Here is a 14,185-nt window from a genome sequence, read left to right on the forward strand (position 1 = left end):
GCATTTTAAAGACTTTATTTACATCAAAAGGCAGATACAGTTCACTATGGGACAATGAAAATTTACAGAATTAACTAGCTGTACATTATGAAATACACAGATATGAAAAATATACCCTTTTTATTTTGCCATGTTGTCAATACCACAGTAGTTTAAACAGGAGAGGATAGGTGCATGCATGTTTCCATCACACTGATACCATATGCTATCAGTTACAAATGACAGAAAAGATACATACAGCTTCGTGTCACCAGATAAGCACAGTATGAACTGGACTCCATTTTGTCCTACAGACTGCTTCAAACAGCTTAAAAAAAAAAAGACCAAAGGACAAAGAGATGGAGCACTCAAGCATATCGGTAAACTTCTTTTCACCTCATTTAAATAAAACTGAGTGTTCTTAATCTTGTGGACTTCTAGGTTGACCACAAGGCTACCATGAGTCTTCTCACAGAGATAGTGGATGAACCAGAGTCAAGTCAGAGCACTTTGCCTTATTTGCTAACAGAACAATGATGGTTTCAGCATAGCTGATACCCTCCATAGACATGATTTTTGGAAGGAAGCAGCAGTAACAATGCTCAAGCAGTACTTGTTTTAGCAATGCAAATTAAGATATCATACACCATACACACCAAAGGAACTGGCTAAAACAGGCTCATTATGGACCAAACTGGGTGTTTTCCTTTATACATTAGATTACTTAATTTTCAGAAATGTAGATGACCCTATTCTTTGACAGCTTTAATTACATTGCTAGTCTTGAGCAACTAACAATTGGAAACGATTGTCAGGGAAACCAGTCCTAAACTGAAAGATGTCTGTGGTTTGTAACCAAATCCCACTGAACAAAGAATGGATTTTTAAAAAAGCTGTTTAGAGAATTGTAATTGAAGAAGTTTAAGCATCATTGTCCAGAATGCCAGTGCCACTGCAACTTCTCCCACGTTGAATTTAGCAGTGGTTTTGGAATTACAACGTAATGATTAAGTGACCAAGTCAGGCTCACTGTTTTACCAATAGCTTGCTCTAAATTTCAGCTCTCATCTCTACAGTTGTGAGTCTATGGAAACATCCTGTTGTACCATTTTTCTTTTCTGTTCCACAGAAAAAAAGGGGGAAAACAGCCTCTCTGAGTATATACTACAGTGCTCATATCAGGTTATTACAGTATTGAGGTAAAAATACAGCATTACAATGTCCAACAACACGTGGTAAGTGTGTCTGAATGCTGGAAGTCCAATGTCCTCAAGTATATTTCTGCCAAGATCCAGCTGACAGTTTATTTTCCAAGATTTCTGAAACCGTAAGATGATGCCAAAGATACAGAGGGTGGATGGAAGCTAGCACTACCTTGACTCAACCAAAATAGTTGGATTTTTATCACTATCAATCATACACACTCACGTACAAATGTGCGCACAGACACACATAAAGTGCAATGGGTCTTTGTGGCAGAATCAACACAACGGCCACAGACTGACCAAGTCACTCCCAGTGAATGAAGACATCAAGATGGGATGCTTCAAGATAAGCTCCTGGCCTTCAGTTTTTCTCCGTCTACACACTTAAAAAAAAAACACATCCACAGTTTCAGCTTTAAAAACTTCTATAAAAGAAATAAAAATATCATTATGATATGTAGCTTGGTCCCAGAAATAAAGCAATACCAATACAATTTAAAATACTCAATGTGTGTTCCTGGAATGCTCTACATTTCAATCTCTAAACAGTCATTTCAAAATCCCTTTTTACCTCTGCATGGCTGACATTGCAGCATTCAGAAGCAGATCTACAAAAATAATAGATTTAAGAATACTCTGTTGGTAAGCCATGTTCAGAAAATGCCAGGAGGAGCAAAAGCAAAAAGAAACTCCCCCAGTGGTGAGCAAGTAAACAGCATGTCTGCAAGACCCAATGTCCCAGTAAAATGGTTTCTACCAGAGAGGTAGGATGCAAAATATATCATCTTCATCAGATTTTTTAAAAATGCAGGACTTGCACCTAGACGTTCATGAATAATACTGAGCTGCCTCCAAGCACAACTAAAGAACATGTCGTTTAAATAAACATTTGGAATTGTTCCCATTCCTGAATGTTTTCTACTTTCCATGTATATACACTGTCGTTAGTTTTTGATACAAATTGAGCCTAGCTAATCCATTAACTACATAATACAGGAGTACAGATGCTGCAGAGAAGGCACATTTCTGGAAAACAAGCCAGAATATTTAAAGCTGACCAAATTTGCTCTCATTACCAAAGGCAGCAAGTTCTACATTCCAGTTTTCTGGCTTGCCACAACCTAACTGCTTCTTCAGGTTCAGTGAAGATAGGACTGAAGGCACAGAGATATAAAGGGATTGAGAAATATTCATTCTGCAGTTCTTAAATTATTTCTTATTTACTTATTTCACTTGAAACATTAGCTAACACTAGGATGAATCAAACACGTATACTTAAAAAAAACAATAATTCATCACATACCATTCTTGGAGATGAGGGCTGTTGATATTTATCTATATATTTATCTATATATTTTGACAATGAGAGATTTTTGATGGAGACTAACAGTGAATGTTATTTTACAGAGCCCTTTGCTAAACAAGCTGTTTTGTTTTTATCCTGATTTTATAACAGTGAAAAGTTATTGACAATGCAAAATGATTCACAGTCATTCAACAATATTTTTAAAAAGCATATTATGTAACTTCAAGATAAACTGCAATTACACTGAGACTTTTAAAATAAAATATTTGATGTGTATCTTCATAAACACAAGCATTCAATCCCACCTGATTCTCTTTAACTAGTTCTTACTGTGAATTTTCTTGTTCTATGCAACAACTCCCAGGAATACAAATCTTGAATAGATAAATACCCAAGCTTTCATGGGGAAAGAACGTTCTTCAGTCTCATTCTCCTTTGCTGTTATTAAGCATACCTTAATGTGCATATGACACAAACATTATATGTTTCTGTGTATGTAATATATAGACACAGTGTATTGTAAAATTGTTTTAATTGGGTTATAGTAACTTGTATGGAATTTTGATTTCTCTATCAAACACAAGGTAAAACATATGTTTATAATATTATGATACTGTGATGCCACGTAAGCACTCACATTAGGATCGTGGCAATAGTTTGAACGGAAAACCAATTTACAACTAGAAATATTTTCCACTTAATTTAAAGGATTAAATACCAAACAAATATTGCATTTGTGTAATGATAATGATTCAGTAACCAAACAGGCAGGGGAAGCCAAAGAAAATTAGGATTCAAAAGCAAGACCAACATTTAAAGTTAATGGGTTTGTGAGGCAGAGACACAAGCAGCATGAATTGTTGGTATAAACATATGAGCTGGGTAATATGGGACTAATAGTATTTGTTGAGATTGCAATGCCACTTGGTATACCTTCTAGATCAGTGAGAAGTAACAGTTTGGTCAAAATAGTTATGGACCATTTTCAGATTCTGTTGTCGGAAACCGTGAAGAATGTGGACTGGATTGTCTGCTATTTCTTTGGAGAAGAGTTTGTAAAATTAATATATTGCAGAGAATCTGCAGCCAACTGTGGAAAGAATGATTTGACATTTGTGGATGTTTGAGGTTTCGGGGACATAAGATGTATTGGAATTGAAGGCATGTTAACCAATGCAGCAAATTTTACAAACGCCATTCAATTCCATTCATCCACCCGATTTCCAGCCTCTTTATCCAATTCAGGGTTGCAGGGGAGCTGGACGCTAACTCAGCAAGCAACGGGCACATGGCAGGGTTCACCCTGGACAGGACACAACAGTCCATCACAGGGGGCACCACTCAATTCCAGGTCTGGAAATCACATAATTGGTACAGGGCAGGCAGGCCCAATACACTGAAATACAATTACAGAATATAAGGAATGCAAGACCTAATAAAAAACATTATCACTATAAAACCCAAGCTTTTGCACAATATTTCACATGCTTGTACTGATGACACACATAAATTAAGCACTGAGTCTCAATAGAAAGCAATTGACTGTATTCTGAATAAAGACCATTTCTAATCTTTTGCAATAATAATATACTTAAACAATCAGTGTTGAAGTTGCTGTAGGGGCATTGCAATACAATCAATTTAGAAGAAAAAAAAGTTATCTTCCCCAGCATGTTCAAACTTACTGAACATCTCATGATTGTGTATTATGTGTGTATGTCTACTTTTATTTCTGTCACAGTGACCCAACATTTCAATACGCACACACATACTCACCGACAAACACAAATATGTTCACTTTAAAAAAGAAAAACGTACTCCTCCACAAAGACCAGCTAACTATTAATGTCAGTCACCAAAGGGATTCTATTAGTATCGATGTTCATATCATGGACATTATTGTAATTCATCCGTTCACTCACATCTAATGGCCTGTTGTAATTGATTGGATTAAGTTACACATGGGTTTATGCCAAAGTAATGCTTTGCCTTTTTCTCTGTTGAAAGCATTTCAAGCAATGGGCTTTGAACTGGGGAAGAACCAGTAAAGGTCTAGGACACACAGTTAATAGGGCAAAACTGCACAGGAGAGGGTGTGCCCTTACAATCTGGGCAGATTCAGGATATTTGCTGTACATGTAAGAATCCCACTACATAAGGGTGCCGTCCTGTTCCCTTAATCTTTATATTCCTCCCTGGGTAAGTGCTAGCAATGTACTTAGAGCTGTGAAGAGGCCTCTGTGGCTCCCCTGGATAGTCTCACCAGATCTCCTCCAGCCTCAGTTCATGTCATCATAGATACTTGGAGTGGGAGGAGCTGGCAGCTTAGGTTTCTTCTTGCGATTGGAGGAGCCCAGGCCCGACTGAGAGCCCCCGCTTCCCCCACTGCCCAGGCCCAGAGACGGCTTCTTCTTCTTGGGTTTCTTGGATTCAGAGTTGTTGGTACCTGAGAAGGAGAATGAGGGGGTTGAGCCTGAGCGGCGGTGTTTAGCAGTCAAAGACCTTAGCTGCTCAGTTGCTATGTGCTTCCACTACTGCTGTTTAAAAATGTGCAAATTATCATGGCACTTATTGACAAAGACAGTTATTGGTATTTTACATGGAATTTGACATTGTGCGGGATTCAGTGAAACTGGAGTAAACAGTACTTTTTTTTTAATTTCCTTCTGAATGTTGCATTACCAGCACATTACCTAAAGACAAAGGCTGGACTCTGTCAGAATGGGAGTTTTTGCCAAGAAGAGAGCTGCACCTTCCCTGACAACAGTTTAACTAGTTTAACAGTCCAATCACAACAACTTCAATGTTAACAGGGAAGTCAAGCTTCCAACCAGGAAAACAAACCAACCAAATAACCCTACTGAAGATGCCCGCAAAATGGCTGCCTTCTCATTCTGAACTCACTTGCTTTTGAAGATGCCGAATCTGAAGGGGAAATGTCAGAAGAGGCATCCCACTGCAGCCTGCTCATCAGGGCCTGGGTCTCTGTGGGGTCGTATGCGTCATTTTCAACAATCATGTCCGAATCCGGCAAAGTAGACCTGCAACCAGAAAAAAATAACTAAACTTGGGCACCCAGAAAAAAACTCATGGAAATAGCAAACTCCACAAAGAAGGCACTCCAGGAAGGAATTGAACCCAGGACTCCAGAGAGGTGAGGTAGCAGCGTTAACTACTACACCTCCATGCTGCCCCTAGAATCTATTTAGTTGTTTTTGCTTTTTTGCTTGCTTTTTATAACATTATAATATTAAAAAATACATGTAGATTGTTTACCCTTTGTATCCTTCTTGATTTGGAAATTATTCCAGAAAATTGTCATTGCCCGCTGTCTTGTGAAGAACTGTGTTCTAACACTGCATAACACCCAAATCCTTCCTCTCTTCGTTTCCCGATATTCAGTTTTCTGAAATGCTCTAGGAGAAGGAACCCGGGCCAGCTCATGCTCCAGAAAATGCCCTGCCTCTGGCCAAGCCACTGCGGGTCTAGAAGTCAGCAGGACCATACCTGTCCTCAAACTGCACCAAGGCCTTTTCTCTTTAGGGGCATTCAAAGCAGAAAGAAGCAGAAGTGGTCACATGTCTCTCCCGGAGGTCAAACATGTCTGTAACAATAGCTATAGTGAAGCACATGATTACAAATCACGACATCGGGCAGACTCACGCTGAAGGCCCCAGCAGGTAGACACGGACTGTTCGCCTCTGCTCATCTGTGTGCTGGGGACATCGCAGTGACCTGGCAGGACACACAATGTGGGGTTAAACCTCTAGGACACGCTCCCAGATCAGAATGACAAAGTTCAGGTAGGAACCGTGTCACCACCAAATTAAAGCCAGACTGTGTCATTAGGGTTTTTGACAGAGCTCAAGCACAACTGACCCCCAGTTGGCAGGCAGTGGCCTTTATTTAGATCGTGAGCAACAAACGACCGTAGCTGGGGTTTCAAAATCGACAATCCATTTCAGTACACATCACGTTATTTCTAGATCGCTTGTGCTTGATGAGTATGCTACAAAAGAGCAAATTATAAGTGCCCACATGCCAGACAATTTAATGGCCCATTCCTGTGTACAGTGACTTACAGACAATCTTTCAAATGCTTGTATTTGTGCAGTTTTCACATATACGTATCATTAAATACATGAGACTTATTTATAAATCAAACTGCTGCAGGAATGGCTACCTGAAGTATTTTTTTTCCCATGATCTGGAAAAAAAAATGTTCCTGTATCCACTTCTTTATGCTATTCTCTTCCCTTTTGTTTAAAAGCTTCTGAAACCTTTGGAAGATCCTTAGCTTCAATTTAGTTAAAATACATTTCTTTTCTCTTTTAAGACTAATCCATCCCTTTCAGTATAAAGCAGTTTTGGAGAATGGATGGATCGCAATTGCTAAGGATACAGTCAGCCCTGTCTTGTATGGGAGTGCATCACCTTGTGCTTTTCAACGAATCTGTATATATGATACTGCATGTAGCTCACTGCAGGGATCAGGTTGTGATTGGGCATTCTCAGGCAGGTTGGTTGGTACCTTCAGTTTGAACAAAGATTTCTAAATTACTCATAAGAATACTGAGTGCCTCTGTTCATTCCACGGACAGCAAACCTCCCATTAGTAATTTAATAGAAAAATGATACTTGTCTCATTCTCCGGATATGACAGAAAAATAAATTTTGATCTAAATAAGGAAAGTAGGACAGCTGCAGTCCTGGGTTCAATTCCTGGGGTGCTTTCAGCATGGAGTTTGTATGTTCTTCCCATGTTTGCTTGGGTTTCCTACAGGTGCTCTGCGTTCTTCCCACAGTCCAAAGACATACTGGCAGGTTAATTGCATCCTGAGAAAACTGCCCCTAGTGTGAGTGTTTGTGTGCCCTGTGAGGGACTGGTGGGTGACCTTGCCCCCTTTGCTTGCTGGGATAGGCTCTGGCGTCCCCTGTGACCCCATACTGAACAACGCGGTTAGAAAATGGGTAGATTGATCAGAAAAATATCTCTCTTATACTGTAGCATTGACGTTATAACAGTTACATGACCCCACTGCAATAGGCACTTGCAAAGCAATTTCAATATCACATGCAGTGAGATGTGGACTTCGTTTCCATTCCGAGCTTAGAAATCCAAACCAAGCCCCAGCCCTCTTCGCAGGGATTCCTGGGAAAGGGGCAAAGCATTGGGACTGGATTTCCCAAAGAAATCCAAAGTAATAAGCTTGGAGGACCATATTTTTAAACCCCCTCCTGTATGTGTATTTCTTAAACATTTTTCTAGCATCTATCTCTGCTGATTTTGTGTGTAAAACCGTAGAACATTGCTATAGAGTGGCACAGCACAATGGCCATGTGTCCTTACCGTGTGCACATCTTCTTAGTATGCTCTGAAATCACCCCACACTGCTAAGGAAAAACAAAGAGGGACAAACTATGAATAAAAGGAAAGGTTTATAATGCAAAGAAATGTATGCATCTATAAGTTTGATTTCCAAAAAGAGAAAAAAAAGTGGTCTTACTGTAGTCAGCAGTGATCGTAGTTCCTCTGGTCCCAGTGTTTCATAACTGATGCCTGAGTTATAATTATACTGTAAAGAGAGGAGAAAGGGATATAATACTGTAGGTAAACACAGTGAAGACAGACCATCAGTGTTATATATTTATATATTTGGTATGGCTTTTCCAATACTATATATGTAAAAATGCAAGTATTATCTTAAGAGGATTGTGGGTATGAATATTAATTTCCCTTGCCATTTCTCAGCACTTGGGAGACAGAATCATCTTATGACTTCTTATTTTGCCTATGTATGTATAAATCATTACCTTATAAGGATCTGTGCTTCCGCTACTGTTAAGTTCTCCTGAAACAAAAATGTTCAATAAGCATTAGCACACAGTATAAGGATGAAGACTCGATAATTCAGGCTTTTTAGAGCTTAGTTGTTTTCTTTGGAGACTCTCAATGGTATGGTTGAGAAGAGGATACGGTTTTTGGAGGTTTTCTTGGTGAAAAAGTAACAGGGCCATTAGAACACATTTAGAGGGAAGGGAACCATCAGGTCTGAAAACCATGATTATAATTGTCTCGTAAATATAAAAGACCCAACAGGACACCCAAGGTTGATAAGTTGATGTGCGTACACAGGGAAAAACCTTGTCTGTCATCTATCTGATACAAAAAAAGGCACAAATATAACGGTGGTTATGAACAATGTAAGTCCAGGTTCTATTATGCAGGTTCATATGGGCCTGGTGAAAAGATTTTAAATATCCAAACACCATCATTTGTCATTTTTGGTCTATTGCATCCTCAGAAAACCTAACTTGTTCAGATGTGAATGCTCTTTGCATTCATTCTGATTATTTCCTCTGTTAATGTTCCAATGTAGAAAATCTTCTAGTTTACTGCCATCTGATGACTGAATGAGCTCTATTTTCAAAGTACTTCATTCCTTGAGTAGGAGGCATTGAAACTTGAAATTGCATTTTCAATGCAAGTCCCTTGACCTTCACATTCAGAGACTACAGCAGATGTGAGACTTCTGAGATGTTTTCACAGACCATTTGTCCCTTTTTAAAAAAAAAAACGCACCCAGGATTATAACCACCAGGTGTTTTTTTTTATGTCAGCTCATAGCAATTACTGCTGGACAGCGCAGGCGAGGAAGAAGGGTCGAAACGTTCTTCTGATCCTCCCAGAAATCAAACCATCCATTTTACCCACATCTCAGGAAGCCCTCTGGGCCCAGAAAGTCAAAGGCTTTTCCTTTGCTTGAAAGCCCTGGCAGGCAAATCTCAACCACAGCCCCTTTCCCTCCACTACCTAGGTAACCCCAGTCAAAGACAGCTGGGCTTGAACCCATAACACCTACGGGGTGAGTCATTCAGATAGCCCCCTGACGTACTCCATGTTGAAGGGGATCGTCAGTCAGCTTTTACCACACGTGTTGAAGGCATGATGTAAACTCATGATTGATTTTACATGATGTCACCCCTAGTTTCTGCAAGGTAGGGTAATGCAAAGCATTGGCTCATTTCTTCTCAGTTAACAGCTTCATAAAAGAATCAATAAGCACGTCCTAATGGCTATGCTGGCAGTCCAGTGCTATTGTTTATGACACGAAAGGTAAAAGAGTAAATGAGACCGCCAGCCGGAGACACTGAGTTTGAAAAGGACTTCATCAATGTGTGTCTAGACAATAATGGGATCAATAAGCATATTGCCATGGGGATTGGTAAGATGATAAAATGTTGAATTCAAATGATGTGAGGTAATGTTACAGCTCAGTATTGGCTGTCAGCATTTAGAATACAATGTTTTTCAAGTTTAGGCACTATAAAGGAAATAAATATTTCGAATAAACATGAACAGTTCCAAACTAAAACATATATTATGTACAAAGAACTCAATTTTATATAAAGGAATTCAATGACTAACCTCAATCACACACACAATCTAGCAGTTAATTCATTCATATTCCCAAAAGAAAATGACAAACCTATCCATAAATACTGTAGGTATTATTACCTCAACAGGGAAATAGCAACCTAGTAATAAGTGTAGGTGCTGTAAACAGGATTAAGGACAAAAAATAGAATATTTTCTCTACCTCAAGGGTTGTAGGTATTTGAAAGCACCTATCAATGATAACAGCCAAAAATGTTCTAAAGTTCTGGTGTGTTCCATTAGTAAATAGGCTTGCAATCGAAGTAAAACTTTGCTTTTTGTAGCTTTTTTTAAATGAGGTTTTTAATGAGTGTACTTCCTATTAAATCAATTTGCAACAAAACGGTCTTTAGTTTCATTCACTGTCATGTTTATTATTTTTATCCAGGTGAAAGTGAATTAATTTTCTCTTGGAGATGGTGTAGCGGGTGTAGTACTGTAGGTGGATTAAAAAAATTGAGTGAACCAACTGGCTATTCTATTTTAAAAAAAGAAAGAAAAAGCAAAAGCAATGACCATGATCATTCAGCTCATTTATTAGTTCAGAGTTCCAGGAGGAAAACCCTAGGATAACAGCTTTTCAGTTCATAAGATCCTGGCAAATTTAGCAGCAGTTGTAACTGGTTACATAGTCTATTCATGCACCTTCTTAAATGGAACACATAACACAGAAAAGAAAAAAAAAACACAAAAAATAAATACTACACAAAGCTAAAAATGGCATGATCCTATATTTTACATTGTAGCAGCCACCTGAGTTGAGATAAAAAAAGAAACGTTGGTTATTTCAACACATCCTAACAGGAGCAGAGCCTAAATTGGAGACAGACAAATGGCATAAAAAAGCAACAAATAGACCTCAATATTTTTATTGTTAACCACAGTGCTCCTGTTAGCTCTCAAACTAATGAAACAGAATCTGTGAATAAGATTTTTTCTCCCCAAAAGATATGAAATGGAATCATATTTTCATGGAATGTTTTGCTGAGAACTGGTGGCTACCAAGTACTGCTTTGCTTCTGTCTTCATTAGAATCTATGGAAGTAATAGTCAGCAAGAAAAACAGCAAACAAATGAGCAGACCAGAGTAACAAGCACCTCATTTATGAATAAGATACATATTTACATATTTAGATGTAGGTTTCTGCTAATAAAGAAACCTTGAATTAACTTCCAATCTACAGACCAGCTGCACACATCACAAGGAATGGAAACAAATTACCAGAACCTTTTCAACACTGGTAGTTCACCTTAAAGTTTTTTGACCAGTCTTACAAATGTAATACAGTCAAGGGAGAACAAATATCTCTGTACCCCTTGCCATGAGGCAATCATCTTATGAGGACCAAATAAGGTGAAACCATAGATTTGTCTCATGCCACACTTACTAAGACTGCATACTGCCCTAGACAGTAATGATGACAGAAGCTGACTGATTTGATATCAAATGGAGAATTACACCAGGTACTTGTAATAATGACTGCACTGAAAACTTCAAAAAGCCATCTAAAAAACAAGATAGAAACATAACCCGTTACCATACAGTTACAGATATTACCTTGAAATGCAGCACTTAAAAGTTTGCATTTTCAAACATTACTGGATTTGATATCCCCTCACTATTGCACATGACTTCAAGTTATTGAATGTGTCTCATTTCTATACTTAATGTACTTGCCAATGTGCGTCTTTATAAAAGGTTGAAAAATAATTAGAAAAATAAAAATAACAGTTAATCTTGACTCCTTGATTCTAGAATAGGGGAAGAATAATCATTTCTAGTCTTGTGGGCAACTAGATACCTTCCATACAGGAATCAATTAACAAAGTTAGCTCCTTTGAAGCCCATGTTCTCCTTTATCTCTTGATAAAAGAGATGCTGAAGTATTCTTCGTTGAGTTTCAAATTCTTCACAGTCTTGATAATTTAACCACGTCCCTTTACAGTATGTCCCTTACTTAAAATCCAGCAGATTTCTCTATGCCCATCAGCATAAACCTGAAATAATTTTCCAGGACCTCAAAAACATCTGCTGTGATTTGAAAAAGAAAAGAAAATCTCAGTGGTTTAAAATAAAAAAAACAAATGTTAACTGGGCTTCAGAAAACTACTGGCAGATTGGACACAAAGTTCCAATTCTGTGTTAGTACTTTTTCCAGAATACTCACAAGCAAAGATATTGAACAGAATGAGGAAGAACAAAAAACAGTACTTCTAAAATATACTGGTTTCTAAGGGTAGATCAGGACAACAGGAAAAATAAAAAATACTATCTTCACCTGATTATATATTCTATATACAGCTCTCTAGGATTTTTCATAAGTGATCGTCCTGGATTGGCGCTATTTACGGTGGTTTTTCCTGGTGCGTTTGAAATCCTTGAAATAAGCCCGTATCCTGAAATGTGACCCTAAGCTGCTGCGCCAGTGTTTGAAATAGCCAAGGGTCACAGGGGGGTCACCTCCCTCCTGCCTCTCACTGAGAAAACTCCTCGTCTTTCAAAACGAGAGCACGGCTCTCTGGATCCGGTGGTCTTCGCTTAGGGGCCAAAACTGCTGAAACATCAAGACAATCGACATCTTGTGATCTTGCAGAAAAGGTTCACACACAGAAGAAGGTTAGTGCCAGATCTCAAAACCCAAGGGACTCAGCTGAAATACCGGTCAGGTGCTTCTAAGGCCACTCATTTCAAACAAAACTGACTTGTATTAAAACAGGGCCAGACTGTTACACAATGCAATTCAAACAAATCGAAGCTACAGACATTATACAATCTACCAGACAGCACAGGTCCTCAGACCAATGTTTTGGCAGCAGTTTCAGCAAGATGTGTTCAATTCTACATTATACTTACTTTAACCTCTCTATCATTCTTTTAAATGAGCCTTAGGCATTCTCATAATCATAAACCCAGAGTCATATTGCTGTTCTTTTCAGCTTTAGAAAAATTCAGCACAAAATGCAACAAATGCGAAGACTGTTTTGGGAGTAGTGGGTTATGGCAACAACGTGGCGTTCTGCAGACATGCTGGACTGAAGCAGCAGGAACTCCTGTGCTCTGTCCATTTCCAAATGGAAACTTGTACTCCAGCAAAGCACAGTATTCAAGACAACATACGTGGGTGCGTGACCAATTCTTGGCTATTAATCATGCTGATTAATAGCCTGATTAAATACCTTGAGAAGAAACCCTTTACTTCACTCAGTGACTAGGAAGTGAAAGGCTGGGAAACCACTACTTAATCTACCATTAATATAATACAATTAGATAAAGGATTGTTCTTATAGTCCTGCATTTACTCTTGAATTCCCCAGAGAACAAAGAATTATTGCAAGTACATACCCGCAACACCTTCAAAATGCGGGATTTACCAAAAGTGGGAAGCATACATGAGACAAAGTTGTTTTTCTTTGAAAAAATCTTTAAGAAAATGATTTAGTCAGGCATTAAACTTCATACAAGCACTTTAATGAAGTGGCTACGAATAAATCTGGTTCTAAAAGTAGGGGGGGTTAGAGGCAACCTTTACATAAGAGTTATTTGTTTTTCCTCTAGTTAACATTCACCTCACTGCTTGTCTCTGGATACTTCCAGGGATCTAGACATTCAGTAAATCATGTTCCAGGTGTCGTCTTGTGTTTGTGCAAACCTTGAGTTTTGAGAGGACATGAAGCAAGCAAATTATATCCACAAGCACAGCCACCACCTACAGTATAGAGCTGCAATGGATATCAATTGTATTTACAATAGAAATATTTAATCTCTGCAGACGGAGAGCTAAAACTTACCATTTTTATGTTTTAATGATTTTGATCTTCTAGGTGAATTTGGATTCTGAAAAAAAGCAGAAAATGAACTTTGTAATCAAATTGAGCTTGAAGGAAAAAAAGTACATAGGCATACACACAGACACAATCACACACACACACACTGACCAGCTCTAACCATGCACCACTCAAATACTGCTTCAGCATAAAACATAGGCCCTGTGGAGGGATGATCCTTTTCATTGTAAGAAAAAAAAAGACATGTTGCTTTAATGGTTGTACATTCCACACAATAGTCCAGAGAACTGCAAAGTCTTATCCCAAAACTCAGGGCAAGGTAAGTTAAAACGTAATCTTGGAGATGATATTAATTATTAATTATGGGGGGGTATTTCTAACTGTAATAATCAAACAAAGGTTAAATGGAAAATGGTAAAGAACAGATGTTGTGCTTATATTGGAAAGCACCTCTTTCCACAAAGAATTCAA

At 38.4% G+C, this 14,185-nt stretch overlaps 1 protein-coding gene across 7 annotated transcripts in view; it reads right to left on the reverse strand.

The window, feature by feature from the left end:
• Nucleotides 1-14,185, reverse strand: part of LOC148638571 (ataxin-7-like protein 3) — a 24,622-nt gene continuing 10,437 nt past the window's right edge. For 5 of the 7 annotated variants that reach the window (XM_088622918.1, XM_088622921.1, XM_088622915.1 and 2 more), the window contains exons 9-15: nt 13,718-13,763; nt 8,305-8,342; nt 7,998-8,066; nt 7,841-7,884; nt 6,154-6,225; nt 5,395-5,531; nt 1-4,936 (exon numbers count right to left, since the gene is read on the reverse strand). In XM_088622918.1, the coding sequence (XP_088479044.1) occupies nt 4,770-4,936; nt 5,395-5,531; nt 6,154-6,225; nt 7,841-7,884; nt 7,998-8,066; nt 8,305-8,342; nt 13,718-13,763 (573 nt within the window). In that variant the 3' untranslated portion in view covers nt 1-4,769. Of the gene's footprint in view, nt 4,937-5,394; nt 5,532-6,153; nt 6,226-7,840; nt 7,885-7,997; nt 8,067-8,304; nt 8,343-10,448; nt 12,484-13,717; nt 13,764-14,185 lie in introns of those variants that run through there. The other 2 variants (XM_088622920.1, XM_088622922.1) reach the window with 2 other exon arrangements.

The sequence above is a fragment of the Lepisosteus platostomus genome, chromosome 28 (genome assembly GCF_059453375.1).
Source record: "Lepisosteus platostomus isolate fLepPlt1 chromosome 28, fLepPlt1.hap1, whole genome shotgun sequence".
In the NCBI taxonomy this organism is placed as follows: Eukaryota; Metazoa; Chordata; class Actinopteri; order Semionotiformes; family Lepisosteidae; genus Lepisosteus; species Lepisosteus platostomus.